Below are 14,997 nucleotides of genomic sequence, written 5' to 3' on the forward strand. Positions count from 1 at the left end.
AAATGTGCTGCGATGGGAGATTGTTGTCTGCCGATGGAATGGTAATTGTAGTATAATTATAATGGGTTTAATGGAAGACCCAATGCCTGCGATGGCAAATAAGCAGATTGCTTTTAATTACAATTATTCACTGGATTTGTAGGACCTGTGAGTAAGCTATGATAATTAAAGTGTGGCAAACTATGCTTACGACTCTCTGATGTTAAAGAGATTCTAGCTGAACAATTTGGTTAATTTAAAAATCTTGATTTTTTTTTAAATTTTTGTTTATGATTTTTATAATCGCTTTCACGCTCCAAAAGGCCTACCACTGTAAAGCGAACTATGCGTCACTAAAATTTACTTAAAACCAAATAAGGAAGTAATCAACTTGAATGCCAATTACAATTACATACGCACTCAGACACAAGCGCCGAGTAATAAATTAATCAAGTTGCGCATACGCCGTGTAAGCCGGCCAGTCTCCGAAATTGAATTCAGTTATTCAGCCGATTCAGTTGCCTTGATTTTAGCCCGACAAACTATAAACAAGCGAAATATACGTTACGCACAAATTAAATTCATGAAGTTCAAAATCAGAAATTCCAGCAAAAACAGAGGCTGACGAATTACGCGGCATGCATGCCGCCTTTCTGCCCCCGAATTCCCACATTTTATACATTTCGTTTTTTATTTGTATTTTTTGGGTTCGAGCGCTCGCAATGAGGAAGGTCAAGTGCAAGCGCCAAATGTGTTTTATATTGTTTTTCACATTAGTCTCAGCTTTTTGTTTAATTAATTTTTAATACAATTTTGCTCGGTGGCTTGCCTTTTGACGAGCGCGTTGATGATGTGACAGGCGGCACACACACAACTTGGGTGGTTCTGGAGGCTAATTGTGGCAGTTGATGGAAAGGGGCACTTAAAAGGTGTTTGGGCGCCACAAGTGCGACCTTGACGAGCTGGCAATGTGAAAGATGTCGGCGTGTTTACTCAGAATTTAAAAAAAAAGAGATCATTGTAACTACAATCTATCCAAAATTCTTTTAAATGATTTCGATAGCTTATAACAAAAGCACTTATAAATCGAAATAAGGACAATTTAAATCCAAATGTTTATGCAGCAAGAAATTTCAGGTATATCAGAATTTAGTTTAAAATTTAACTAGTTATCTAAAGTACTGCCACATCGTTTTCTTAATCGCTTTGATTTTCCCTTACTGATTGACCTCGGCGCGATACCCTTGCAACTAGTTCACAGAACCCCCACGAAATAATTACACACATAGCAACCATTGACCGCCACTCCGGTTGTTATCGAATGGCTAAAATCGAATTTAATTACTTCCACCCACTAACAACTTCCGAGGCACACTTCGTGCGGAAGCCTTGGCTACAATAATAAGCCCAGCCATTGAGCACGCTACCTATATGGAAATATATGCTCACACACTGGGTCTATGGTCCAACTGGAGTTTGATTGTCAATCATTGTCAATCAGCCACCGAACAGGGGGCCACCCAGCAAGAAAGCAAACGAATGTGACACTGAGTCTTCGAGAGACGGTTGGAAAACCTTTAGAGTTCAATCAACTGACAGACACAAGAGACTTAATCACCTGTTTTCTGCTAAGTGGGTTGGAGGGCTTATGAACCGATACCGATCAGCTATCATATTTTATCGAGCCCGCTGAAAGGCAAAAAGGAAGTGGAAACGCGCCGAGTCACAACAAAAAGCCAAATTGAATCAAATTATACATGTTTAATACCCAAAATCCAGCCCGATCCAAATACGAGACTGAATCTAAATCGCAGCTCGTGGCTCGTGGCTTGTGGCTCATTGCTCGAGGTTAGCCTTGCCCATGGCATACAAAGCTGAGAATTGATTTTGGCTTATTTTTTAGGTCTCTCCTCAGGTTCAAAACTATTAGCGCCCGCATGCAAAAAAAGCGTAAGCGAAGTCCAATAGAGCAATCAAAATTGGAACATTGCAATAACGTAAAACAAATAAGCTTCGCGAAATGCATTATGATATATAATTATACATTATACTTATGACTTTATGAAACTCTCTGTAGTTTTGAATAAAATCTAAATTTGTTTTTTTTAACTAATGTTTGTAATGAAAGATAAGACCTAGTGGAAATTGCATTCTAGAATTCCTTGTCAAAAATCTGTTTATCACTGATCATTCAAGCCTCTTTAAATTTGTGTTTAGTTGTGTACACCTCGTCGGCGGCTGTCATTAGCTCAACAATGTGACTTACAAGCATGTTCCACACTGTAGTCGCTGTTGTCAGCAATGTTGTTTCTGCCGTTGTCGTGCGTTGCTTTTTTGACAGTTAACTCTCTACTGGTTTTGATTTTTTCGTGTACCGAACGGGGGCCACTTGAAATTTGATTATGATCGATTTTGGCAAATAAGAAGTAAACAACAGCAGCAAAAGCAAAAGCACGGCCAATCGTTATTTAATGCGAATTCAGCCTCGGGGCAGAGTTAATGTTTTAATTAGCACAACTTGGGCAATCTGAGGTCGCTTTGGGGGCACAGCAACAAATTGCAGCATGCCACGCCCATCCGAGCGTATCCAAAGGGGGCTGTGGGTGGGAAATCGGCTATATACGTACCCATAATTTGTATTATAAATATTCGCCACATCCAAAGCGCATTCATTTGCCCGACTCACACAATTTCTCATTGCTATTCGGTTGGTTGCCTCAATTGGCAACTCCGACGGAGTTATGGAAGCCCCCTCCCTCGCAGCCGTTGAGCTACTGTCATTGTCAGACAATCGTTAGTTAGTTCTTGAACTCGGCTTTTGAACTGGCTCTTGGCTCTCAAACTTCGTAGCTAATCGCGAGCTACTCGTTTCGCGTTGGGGTCTTGACATGAGGAAGCCATTTGGTCACCGCATGGAACTGTAATGACTGCAATTAGTCGAAGCCGAAAAGTGTTTGGTCGCGGGAGAGTCAGCACTCCAAATACCTATGGGTAATGGTTCTTAGGAACAACCATAATACATCACGCAATACAATTTTTATACCCGTTACTCGTAGAGTAAAAGGGTATACTAGATTCGTTGAAAAGTATGTAACAGGCAGAAGGAAGCGTTTCCGACCATATAAAGTATATATATTCTTGATCAGGATCAATAGCCGAGTCGATTTGGCCATGTCCGTCTGTCCGTCCGTCTGTCCGTCCGTCTGTCTGTCCGTCTGTCCGTCTGTCTGTCCGTATGAACGTCGAGATCTCAGGAACTACAAAAGCTAGAAAGTTGAGATTAGGCATACAGACTCCAGGGACATAGACGCAGCGCAAGTTTGTCGAATCATGCTGCCACGCCCACTCTAACGCCCACAAACCGCACAAAACTGCCACGCCCACACTTTTGAAAAATGTTTAAATATTTTTTCATTTCTGTATTGGTCTTGTAAATTTCTATCGATTTGCCAAAAAACTTTTTGCCACGCCCACTCTAACGCCCACAAACCGCCCAAAGCTGCCACGCCCACAGTTTTGAAAAATGTTTTGATATTTTTTCATTTTTGTATCAGTTTTGTAAAATTCTATCGACTTGCAAGAAAACTTTTTGCCACGCCCACTCTAACGCCCACAAACCGCCAAATACTGTCAGTGTTGAAGACTCTCCTTCGCACTTTCACTAGCTGAGTAACGGGTATCAGATAGTCGGGGAACTCGACTATAGCGTTCTTTCTTGTTTTTAAATTTAATGCTTACACGTATGTAAAGAGCCGTTCTGAGAAATTAAACTTATTTCATTTTGGGTTACAGAGAACTGGCTATACAATTAAAACTTCAATACTTAGAAAATGAATAAATGACTCTTTAATGTAAAGTAAAATATGTTGTGATTTATCAAAGCAAAATAATTTAATAATTTATTAAGAACAATACAAAATGTTATTAACATCATTAAAGAAGATAATTTTCCGGGGAGCCCCAAAACTTTGGTAACCATTTATAGATAGAAACGTGCATACTCAAAAGATCCTTGAATTGCTCACATTCCGAGAATCTGATAGTCACCTTTGTTCTGTCAATCTGAGCATTTGTGAATATATATGAATATGTACACATGTGCAGCATGCACTCCAACATAGGCAATTATCTACGAATTGTCAATAGATACGTTTTATCGATTGAAACAAAAGACTTGAACAAAAAACTCGTTTTACTTGCGGGACTTAATTTTTTTCTCTTTTCGTATGTCAACGGGGGGCCTTCATGCAAAAAGTGAAAATGTTATGCAACATTCTCAGCTCAACTCCCTCTTTCACTTTAACTCACCTTGCGCGCAATAAATTCAAGAAATATTCTCTCAATTTTGCTAATTGCAATTAATTCCATTTGTCGTTTCACCTTCATTGTTGCATTATTGCAACTCCCCTGTTCTTGGCCATATCACATACTACGAGTATATGTATGAATATATGTAAACCATTTGCAATTATTCAATTAAACATGACTTGACTCTAACTGGATAGCACTGGCATTGTTTTAGTTTCAGCGTAATTTCCATTCAATAATTATGTGATCCAGTGCCGCCGGTTTTGTCTCGGAGAAAACAATTCAAAAATGTTTGCGACCATAAAGCATCAAGATCAATCCGATCGTGAGCGTTTGTTTTGAGTTTTTGGGGCGGTGGGAAGGGCAGAGATGGATATCTTGAGAGTGCGTGTTTCTTGATCTTGATTAGCTGGCCATTTAATAATGAGTTCCCAACAACAGCCACTTGATACAACAGAAACCAATTATCAAGGTCGTGGATGAGTTGGCTATTGTAAATATTTACATACATAGCTCGCGGCCCTCCTTCGTGGCTCGCCAAGGTCGAAAAGTGGCAGAAGAGTTTGTTCGATCGCTGTTGGATTAGTGTAAGGCAAACACTTGACTACACGTTCTATGGAGTCAAGACCTTTGCGGCCATGGACTTCTAATTGCTGGTAGGGAAAGTTACAAATATTACAAATAGTTACCTTGAAGTTACAAACGTAAGTAAGCTGATTTCAAATGTGAGATCTCCCTATATTTATCGTTTAGATTTACTTTAATCAATGATCGTAGCTGCTTAATCAAACACTTAATTAATAACCGATTCATCTCAGTCTCGCCTTGCTGAAAATCACACTCAACAATAGACACAATTTTGAATTCGAAAATGAAACAAATTGGAATAATTTGTTTGATCAAGCGATTCAAGAGTTGTTTGTGTGCACAACTCAATTAATTTCCAAACATTATTCAAGTTCAAGTTTATTAACCTTAAGTTCAAAAGTGCAAACACCAAACAGATTAATAGATTTCGATGCGGTTTTTCATGCTGAAGGCTAAACGATTTCTGTTCTTTGCTTTTGGCGGATTCTTCAAAGCGTTCAATAGACTGGCGCAATTGTTCGCAGTAATTGGCATAGAAAAGCAGTAATGGCAAAGTTCAGATAGTTCAAACTAAGAAGGTCAGTGGGGGGAAAATTCATTTTAGCCAAGAACAGAAGTTGTTCTTAAAAGATTTAACATTGCAAACATTTTCCACACCATTTAACTTAATAATAATATTGAGTGTATCGTTTAATTCACATTCTGTAAGCATAGTAAATCATATATGGGAGCATACCAAATGCATGGGCTTGCTTCCTTCTGCAAAAGGTGGAGAACCAAACGAAGAAAAACATAAACAAATTAAAAGGCTACCATGAGTAGCCAGAGTTGCCGCCCCCGCCGCGTGAGGGCATTCGAGCGTGCCCCATGAAGGTTAAGCCAATGGGCTGAGTTTCGCGCTTATTAAAGAGCATTAATTGGAACTTCGTTGGAGCGTCGGCCAGCGGGAAGTTTGAGATTTTGGAAGGTCAGTGCGCCAGTGGGAGGTGGAGGTGGAGTTGGCTGCGCTTTTCGCCACCAGCTGTGCGTCCAAGTATGCAGATTCTTTACGATCTGCCAGCAGATTTGAGGCTGAAGAGCAGCTGTCTAAATGTGCATCGTGATTGCAGCATTATGGCAAAAAGTTCAGGGTCAGCGTGGGTTAAACACCTGTGTTTTCTATGCACCCGCCAAGGCGGCTTGTAATTTGTAAGACCTCGCGTGCGTCTAATTAATAATTAGATGTAATGCATTGCTCTTCAATGGAAAATGACTAGAATGCAACGAATTTGAATTCAAATTTGGCGGCACTTTGGCCAATCCAATATGGTTTAAGTCTTGGCTTAACGCGCTATCGGCACTTTTTGGTATTTCGCCAACTCCACACTGTGTCCACACACATCAGCTGGTCAAAACATTTTTCCAATTGCAGTTTTTCATTTTATTTACTTATAATATAATAGTTCAAAGAACTGGCGGTTAATCATGGAGATTCCGGATACCTACTACAGCAAAGATGAATACGTGGAGACGGCAAGTGTTTGCACGGCCTCCTGCTTGCATTCCATTCCACCATTAAGATGACCTCATCATGACCAAAAACTAATTGTTTACAGGCCTCCGGGAACAAAGTTAGTCGCCACACGGTGCTGTGTGGATCGCAAAACATCGTTTTGAATGGCAAAGTGATCGTACAGAGCGGCGCCATTATACGCGGCGATCTGGCCAACGTCCGGACAGGAAGATTCTGTGTGATTGGCAAGGACTCCGTCATCCGACCGCCGTACAAACAGTTCAGCAAGGGAATCGCCTTCTTCCCCATGCACATCGGGGATCACGTCTTCGTGGGCGAAGGAGCCGTCGTTTCGGCGGCCACCATTGGATCCTGCGTTTACATTGGCAAGAATGCCATTATCGTAAGCTATGCATGTTACATTACCTTTTTATCCACCTGTGCTAATGCAATCACTTTTCCGAAATTTTACCACTTTAGGGTCGCCGCTGTGTCCTAAAGGACTGCTGTGTGATCGAGGATGGGGCGGTGCTGCCGCCAGAAACCACTGTGTCCAGCTACATGCGCTACACGGCGAGGGGAACCATTGAGGGCGGGCAGGGCAATCCGTATTTCGTGCCCGCCGCCATGCAGGACGAGATGATCAACTACACAAAGTCATTCTACGAGCATTTCGTGCGAGCTCCAGCACCAGCCAGCTGAAAGTCATAGGTATTAATATTGAAGGAAGATATGCCCGCTTAAACGCTTTGTAAATATTGCTTAAATAAACTAATGCATAGATTCATTGTATTTACAGGAACTGCAGTGTTTACAAGTGCTGCAGAGGTTCCTGCCAATTCCATCGACAGAAAACATTATTTATGAAATAAACACGTATTAGGTATTCTATAAGTATGCGCATAGTTTGACTATTAAGTGGCTAATCTATCAGTCCAGTTTCGCAGTCGTAGGCTTCCTCTCCGGACTCGAAAATGGGAAAACTCATGCCGGTGCGGCGGGCGATCACCGAGGCCAGTTCCTCGGAGTTGTTCTCCTTGCGGGGCTGGATGTACCGGTCCAGCAGGAGGACCGTCGCCGTATTCCGGCAGTTGGACACGGTGGCGGTTATGTGAAGGGGCGTCTGCTTGCCGTCCGATTCCGCATTCACGTCGGCGCCAAACTGCAGCAGCAAATGGGCGCAATCCGCGTTGTTCCACTTGCAGGCGGAGTGCAATGGGGTCCATCCCAGCTCCGTGCGGGCATTGGGATTGGCACGGTACTGCAGTAGCAGCTTGGCCATGTCAACAAAGTTATTATAGGCAGCTCGGTGCAGCGGAGTGTATCCGTCGTTATCCTTGGCGTTCACTGTGTCCGCATCCAGCTGCAGGATTTCCCGCACCTCGCTGATGCGGTTCTCATTCACCGCCCACAGAATCATGCGTTCAATGCTGCCTGGAATAGCAAAACAACATAATTTCCTTAAATGAAACTACTTCTTAAGAATGTAAGCTACTTTGTGGGTTCTTGTCCTCCTCGATCAGTTCGTCGGCATCGTCGTCCCAGCCGCTCACGAACATTCCGCGCGGCACTTTTGCGTGCCGCAGCTTCTCCACTTGTGACTTTTCATCATCCGAGTCGTAATCTCCCATTTTATGACAATATTTTGACAATTAGCCGGAATATTGAGAGCTCAACTTTTTGTTTTTTATTTCGCAGAGTGACCGTTGCTAGGCCGCCTAAGTATTCTTTTAAAAAAAATACTAAACCATATACAGGGTCCGCCATCTAACATTTTTATTTTGAACTAGTGGTTATTTTGAGTGTGGTAACACTGATGTTACATCTGATTTGACAGAAAGTTATTTTTATTTATCCTTCCGCTGAACGAAAATGTTTATGTATACGATTGAGGAACGCGTTGAAATAGTGTAGTTTTACTTTGAAAATTATGGTAATGTTGCAGAATGTGTGCGAAAATTACGCACGGAAATGAGCCGTAACAAAGCAGGCGAATTTTGAAAAAAGACCTTGGTATGACACCGTACTCACATATTAAAATATACCAAAGAGTATTTTACCATCATTTGGTACATTTGGTTAAAAATCATTGTTTAAATTGGTAAAATCTTTAATATATAAAATATATAGTTTTATCGTGATAGATAAATGACTTATATTAATTAATGATCCTATTTATCTACAAACATAATAACACAGTTTTCCCACATTTTGTTGTTAGCAAGAAACGGCCACTCTAAGTTTCACATACTATATGACTTTAACATCGCGAAGTCGAAAGAAAAACAAGTGAAGCCAACTTTGTTTACGTTCCTTCAAACCAGGGCGCCATGTCGAATCCGCAGGAAGAACTGCTGCCACCCAGCGCCGAGGACGACGAGCTGACCCTCCCGCGGGCCAGCATCAACAAGATCATCAAGGAGCTGGTGCCCACGGTACGGGTGGCCAACGAGAGTCGCGAGCTGATTCTCAACTGCTGCTCGGAGTTCATTCATCTGATCAGTTCGGAGGCCAACGAGGTGTGCAACATGCGCAACAAGAAAACGATCAATGCGGAACACGTCCTGGAGGCGTTGGAACGGCTGGGTTTCCACGACTACAAACAGGAGGCGGAGGCCGTTCTGCACGACTGCAAGGAGGTGGCCGCCAAACGACGGCGCCAGAGCACGCGCCTGGAGAACTTGGGCATTCCGGAGGAGGAGCTGCTGCGCCAGCAGCAAGAGCTGTTCGCCAAGGCACGCGAGGAGCAGGCGCGCGAGGAGCAGCAGCAGTGGATGAGCATGCAGGCGGCAGCCATGGTGCAGCGACCACCGCTGGCCGACGGCTCCGTTGCGAGCAAGCCAAGTGAGGATGACGAGGACGAGGACGACGACGACTACTAGTAGAAAAGTGTCTTTCTATGAGCTTAGTGTAGATTTAATCTTAAAATATATGCCATAAGTTGAACTTTCAACTATTAGCTTATCTCCATTACTGATCATCCGCTTGTGCTTCACTCCAGCTACCTGGGCACCGCATCCTCATTGTCCAAAACGACTTCCTTAGATGTATCGTAACTTTAATCTTAAAAACAATGCCTAAAAGTCATTATATCAGCTGGTACCGAACAGATTTTGTGGCTCCTCCGTCTCATCGTCCAGTTGCTTGGCACTTAGTTGCATCTCCACCAATCTCGGCAATGTTTGTGGTGCGTTGTAAGTGCCAGGCACATATTTTCCCAATATCTCGGTGTGTTCTTTCCAGAACTGCGAAGATATCAGATCCTCGTGCAGCGGCACCACGGCCTGTCTGCTCTTGTCGCCCAATATCACTCGCTTTCGAAGCAGGATCGTTCCCTTTCTGTACATAGCCGGTAGATTGTTGTAGTTTATGCCGAATTCCTGGAACAGCAACTCGTTTTTGTCCGCCGAGAAGGTTCCACGAAGTTTCGCCTCAGCTTGCTGGTTTGTCAGACCTTTTTCCAAAACCAGTTTCCAAAAGGCGGTGTTGTACAGGTTGTTGATATGCACATCGGCCTGTCGCCAGCTGAGATAGTCCTTCAAGTTCTGCTCCGAAGGATACAGAACTACGCGGCCATCGAAACAGGGAGCATATGCCAATGGCTGATTCATCCACTTGGACCATTGCATCACATAGCTCGAGGAGAACAAACTGGTGACGTAGGTGAGCAGTTTGGCGGATCGTCGCTTGAACGCTGCTGTCTCTTTGCGAAAAACAAAGGAGTACTCATCGCTTTGGCCGTAGGCCACGACAATATCCCGAAACTCCTGCATCACCGCCGTGGCAGCAGCATTCATCACATTGAGAGCTAAAGCGAATTTTTAGTGGGATCATTAAGAATTATAAAGTGTGCTTTTATTACCATTTTCATCGTTGGGTTTTTCAAAATCGTGCGTCTTGGAGAACTTGTGGAACTTTTTGCCGTCTATTCGTATGACTATCCACACATTGGGAAGTATGCTGTCGTCCTGCTCAAAGGATTTAACGTACTCGAATCTGCTGCAGGCCATGGCGCGTTTTGGAAAATCCCGGGAAAGGGTATAATTCAATATTTTACAAAATTTATCCAAAGTTCTAAACAACCGCATTTAAATGTTTATGTTAAGAAAAGCATGAGTTGAAAACAGCTGATTGCTGTTGTCCATGCTGTTAACTAGCACTGTTAACTAGTGCTCGCCTAGAGATGATACTTTATAACTTATTGCGCTTTATGTTAAAAATAGCTTTAGACGATACGACAAATAATAATAATACTGGAACTAATTAATTGTAATAAAATAAATGTAATCGAACATTTATTTTTTATTTTACAATATTTTCTGCTCGAATACTTTTCGCGCGAAATAACAGCGAGTGCCGATTGCACTCGTCTTCTCATTCCTAACTGACCCGATAACTTCGATAGACAACAACTGTTCTGTCATCCCGCAAAACAGAAAATTAGTAGAAATTATGAGCCTTAATTACGAACAAAATGCGGCAGACGAGCAGTTCGCCCGCTCACACAAGGCAGTCAGCCTGTCGGACGACGATGAGAGCGAGGGTCCAGCTGAGTCCACGTCTGCCCGAAATCAGGAGCCGCATGCCAGTAAATCACCCAGGGAGTTCTACGATGAGCCTGGCGGGAAGGGTGAAGGAAGTGGGGCAGATGACCAGGAGGAGCAGGAAACGGAAGCTGCCGGCGGAGCGGCCAACACACATGTGGTGGCACACCACTACAACGAGCTGAAGGAGGCGGGCCGCAAGGATCGTCAGAAATCAAAGATCTTCTTCATGAGGAACTTTAACAACTGGATCAAGAGTCAGCTGATCAACGAGTACATGTCGCAGATCAAGCAGAACAAACGCATGGGTGACGCTCTCAGAGTGCTGGACATGTGCTGCGGCAAGGGCGGTGACCTGCTCAAATGGGAGAAGGCTGCCATCTCCCACCTCATCTGCACGGACATCGCCGAGGTGTCGGTGGAGCAGTGCCAGCGGCGGTATCAGGACATCCTGCAGCGAGCGGAGAAGTCAAAGTTTGCGAATAAGTTTACCGCGGAGTTCTTTGCCTGCGACTCCACCTTGGTGCGCCTGCGGGAGCGGTATAAGGATCCTTCGCTTCAGCTGAACCTCGTGTCCTGCCAGTTTGCCTTTCACTATTGCTTCGAGTCAATGGCGCAGGCAGACTGCATGATGCGGAATGCAGCCGAGTGTCTGAAACCGGGTGGCTTCTTCATAGCCACAATGCCGGATGCCTACGAGATCATACGCAGGCTTAGGGCAGCCGGACCGGATGCCCGGCGTTTCGGTAACGATGTGTACAGCATTGAATTTGACTGCGAAACGGATCCATTGCCTCTTTTTGGAGCCAAGTATCAATTCCACTTGGAGGGCGTCGTCGATTGTCCCGAGTTCCTGGTGCATTTCCCCACGCTTGTCAAGCTTGGCAGGAAATACGGTCTGCAGCTATTGAGGCGCTCCACATTTGCGGATTACTACAAGGAAAGTCTCCCACACGGTCGACATCTTCTGCAGCGAATGTCCGGCTTGGAGTCGGTGCAGCCGCAGCGCTGCGAAAATGATGAACAGTTCACCCACGTGCGGAACTTCCAGGGATCACAACGAAGCCGGACGCTGGGAACCCTTTCAAAATCAGAGTGGGAAGCAGCAAGTGAGTTTACTCCGAATCGATTTCCGAATTCCATTACTAAGTGGTTCCTCATTTCAGCTCTTTATCTGGTTTGTGCCTTCAAGAAATGTAAAAACACTTGGGACACAAATGGCAAACCATTGTTTGAATTTGACGACTGATTATTGCCAAATAATTTCACGTTATAGACCTTTTTTCTGTATCCGTGGCTTAGCACTTTTAAAGTTTATACTCGAAATCATGAACAGATTTTTATTTCTGAAAAGATTAGCTCGTAAGTTAAATTTTGTAGAAGTAAGGGTATGTTTGTTTGTGTTCATAGGTTTCAATTTAAACATTATTGTCCAGTCTAAGAGATATTTAACAAATATACAGTTTTAAGATTGTTTGCAACAGCCACCCATCACGAAATTGAATTTAAATCGAGAATGTCCAGATCAATCATGAAGCTTCTGCATTTTTTAACTTTTGATTCAGTACTATAGTTAGAAGAAATGTATTTATAGACATTATCCACATAAATTGTACACGCATATAAATTCCTAGGCAAGCAGATTTACTGTTTACGCAATATTTCATAAGCAAATCAGTTGTACAAAAATAAACCAATTTTAATTGAAAAACGGATCAGTTGATTTTTGCAAAGACTTACGTAGGAATGTTTGTGACTATAAAAGTGTGTGGCTTGTGGTAAATGAATGAAGGCAACTGGCTAACTTTCGAATGGCCCTCGCTTGAGACGCCTTTCAATCCGCCTATATCGAAAGCTTTGATAAGAGGGCTTTGGCCAAGTTCGAAACTGGAAGTGAGATATCGAAGGAAGCTTCGCAGGACGAAGCTCGCTGGCCGAGAGAGAGATGAAGAGAGCGAGAGAGAGAGCGCACAGCTGTTGCTTTCACAGCGACGGCGCCTTTGAAGGACATCGGGCAAAGGTTAGTCCTGACGTTTACGTTGCCGGGTCGTGCCCGCCAGCGACCCAACCTGTTCAGCTCAGCTCTGGAGCGACCCCAACCAGTCGGAGGCGGTGAAAAGAGAAAGCGTGTCGTGCCAGGCGCTCGATGCATCAATGAATTATTGTAGCTGAAGTGTAAATAAATATTTAATAACGGGCCGAAAGTGGGGGAGATGGTGGCCTGGTTCGGTTTTTGGTATGCTGATGTGCGATGGGGCTGGTGGATGCATGGGGCTTGGAGAAAATAGCGGCATAAATTACACCATTGATTGGTTTCGAAGCGACTGCAAACTTTATATTGGCCCAATCAGTTAGCTCGTTCTTTCATTATCGCTTAGGGGGCTGAGCACTTTGGCCTGGTCCTGGTCCTGGTCTTCCGTGGCTTTTCCTTGGCCTCGTCTTTTGGCAACTTCTTGTCTTGTCAGATAATTCCATTATTTAAAGTTTCGCTCATAAAAATCAACTTTGGGTGTAAAGTTTAAATTTGTTTTGCACACACTGACGCACAACACTGAGGACGGCGGCAGGACAGGCACGTGTACGTGGGTGGATGGGATAGGGATACGGAATGGGCGACTCCGCTTTTGTTTAAAGTAGAGCGTGCGTATTTATAAGGCAAACAACGGAGCCAGGGCTGCCCGAGCTGTTTACGTTTACACACACGGCTTGGCCTGAACCACCTCAGCCCACCAGAAACGTACTGAAACGTACTGAAACTACCTGAACCACCCAACCGTCAACCCGCCGCTTTTGGCCAGGTCCTCTCCGCATGTCCTTCGCCACGACTCGCTTTGCACTGATTGGCCCTAATGAATCTTTTTGTTACCTTCTCCATGCGGCCGCCTGCGCATTGTACCATGCGGTCTATGTAAATTAGTTCACTTTTAACCCAAACATTGGGGATTGGCAGATATCCCGCCCCAGAGCATTAAATTAACATTTTAAACTTCCATGCGACTCAATTCAAAAGTTTTTGCAGTCTTACAGAATATTTCGTAACTCATTGGATTTGTGCAATTTAATAAAGCAAATCAGAGTTACTAATTTGCCAATTGTATTTTATTTACATAAAATATACTTTGTTTAAAATAAAATATTAAAGATTTTATGTTATTTAACAAAAAATATATTTATTTTAACATTAAAGATAGTACATCTCGTAAGTACATTCGTACTCGGCCTTCGCTCTCTCCAAAAACCGATCCATCATGCAGTGGGAAACTATTCCTTTACGATCTAAATAAGATCTGATATGGTCATCAAATGCATCTTTGGTTGAGACTGATGCGCTTCGCATTTGGCTCAGCATTTGGTTAGCATCTCGCTCCATTTTTCGATCGAATTCCGCAATCACTGCATTGCTTTCCGATTTGTAAGCGTTGTAGATACTTCTGTATTCGGGATTGCTGTTATATTTCCTATTGCATAGGATCATTTTCTTGTAGTTGCAACGGAAACGCAAAAGAAACTTGATTTGGCTTATGGGATCTGAGTAAGCTATGTGACGTTTGTCATTTATGAACTCTCTAAAGCTTGAACTGCGGTCTAGCATTTTCGAAACTTCTACACCGACTTGTATAGCTTTTCGTGCTAAAGAGTTTGACAAAAACATTCGTTTAGTCTCCACTTCTTTAAGGAAGCCGCAGAATTTTTGTTTGTCTGCTTCAGTGGCCGATCCTCTGGTTAAGCCCTTTAAGAAATTGTTTATATTTTTTGCTTGGCAATATTTCGAATGATGTGACTTACCACAAGAGCCAAAGTCAAAGCAGCTAGTAAAGCAAAACGCATTTTGATCAGCAGTTGATGTCGTACTGAAGTTTTCTATAATGTTTTTCGCTTTTTATAGGACCGCTTTTCCGACGCTTTATAAGTAGGTTTCTTATCAGTGACGAAAGGCTGCGCTTGTATGATTCATTAAATATTCTTGTTTATCGAATTCAATTCATATTTCTATATCTTAAAATAACTAGTATATTATTGTATTATTGTATATATTGAAACGGAAATGACGACTGTTACTGATTACAAGTACTGGCGATTAAATAT

The 14,997-nt window shown here is 43.1% G+C and overlaps 6 protein-coding genes across 7 annotated transcripts; 3 read left to right on the plus strand and 3 right to left on the minus strand.

Moving 5' to 3' along the window:
- Nucleotides 1-6,252: 6,252 nt before the first annotated feature.
- Nucleotides 6,253-7,261, plus strand: LOC120456337 (dynactin subunit 5). Of its 2 annotated transcripts, none has more exons than XM_039643123.1 (4): nt 6,253-6,387; nt 6,471-6,770; nt 6,848-7,078; nt 7,150-7,261. In XM_039643123.1, exons 1-3 carry the CDS (start codon nt 6,340-6,342, stop codon nt 7,067-7,069), a joined length of 570 nt encoding a protein of 189 aa, XP_039499057.1. In that variant the 5' UTR covers nt 6,253-6,339; the 3' UTR covers nt 7,070-7,078; nt 7,150-7,261. The 2 variants fall into 2 exon arrangements, with proteins under 2 accessions (XP_039499057.1, XP_039499047.1); XM_039643113.1 differs by having other exon boundaries at nt 7,167-7,261.
- Nucleotides 7,126-8,089, minus strand: LOC120456329 (ankyrin repeat domain-containing protein 49). Its single transcript, XM_039643100.2, has 2 exons — nt 7,863-8,089; nt 7,126-7,801 (listed from the first exon to the last, which is right to left on the minus strand). Exons 1-2 carry the CDS (start codon nt 7,996-7,998, stop codon nt 7,290-7,292), a joined length of 648 nt encoding a protein of 215 aa, XP_039499034.1. The 5' UTR covers nt 7,999-8,089; the 3' UTR covers nt 7,126-7,289.
- A 493-nt stretch (nt 8,090-8,582) lies between these two features.
- On the plus strand, nt 8,583-9,320 carry LOC120456347 (protein Dr1). Its single transcript, XM_039643135.2, has one exon. The coding sequence runs from the start codon at nt 8,698-8,700 to the stop codon at nt 9,247-9,249; it is 552 nt and encodes a 183-aa protein (XP_039499069.1). The 5' UTR covers nt 8,583-8,697; the 3' UTR covers nt 9,250-9,320.
- A 28-nt stretch (nt 9,321-9,348) lies between these two features.
- On the minus strand, nt 9,349-10,501 carry LOC120456323 (probable tRNA(His) guanylyltransferase). Its single transcript, XM_039643088.2, has 2 exons — nt 10,230-10,501; nt 9,349-10,175 (listed from the first exon to the last, which is right to left on the minus strand). The coding sequence occupies exons 1-2, from the start codon at nt 10,453-10,455 to the stop codon at nt 9,460-9,462; spliced, it is 942 nt and encodes a 313-aa protein (XP_039499022.1). The 5' UTR covers nt 10,456-10,501; the 3' UTR covers nt 9,349-9,459.
- Nucleotides 10,502-10,738: 237 nt separating this feature from the next.
- On the plus strand, nt 10,739-12,614 carry LOC120458433 (mRNA cap guanine-N7 methyltransferase). Its single transcript, XM_039646076.2, has 2 exons — nt 10,739-12,020; nt 12,078-12,614. Exons 1-2 carry the CDS (start codon nt 10,820-10,822, stop codon nt 12,158-12,160), a joined length of 1,284 nt encoding a protein of 427 aa, XP_039502010.1. The 5' UTR covers nt 10,739-10,819; the 3' UTR covers nt 12,161-12,614.
- Nucleotides 12,615-14,014: 1,400 nt separating this feature from the next.
- Nucleotides 14,015-14,828, minus strand: LOC120458116. The gene is made up of 2 exons (XM_039645650.1): nt 14,698-14,828; nt 14,015-14,641 (listed from the first exon to the last, which is right to left on the minus strand). The coding sequence occupies exons 1-2, from the start codon at nt 14,737-14,739 to the stop codon at nt 14,093-14,095; spliced, it is 591 nt and encodes a 196-aa protein (XP_039501584.1). The 5' UTR covers nt 14,740-14,828; the 3' UTR covers nt 14,015-14,092.
- Between the last annotated feature and the right edge of the window lie 169 nt (nt 14,829-14,997).

This window comes from Drosophila santomea, chromosome 2L (genome assembly GCF_016746245.2).
Source record: "Drosophila santomea strain STO CAGO 1482 chromosome 2L, Prin_Dsan_1.1, whole genome shotgun sequence".
Taxonomy (NCBI): Eukaryota; Metazoa; Arthropoda; class Insecta; order Diptera; family Drosophilidae; genus Drosophila; species Drosophila santomea.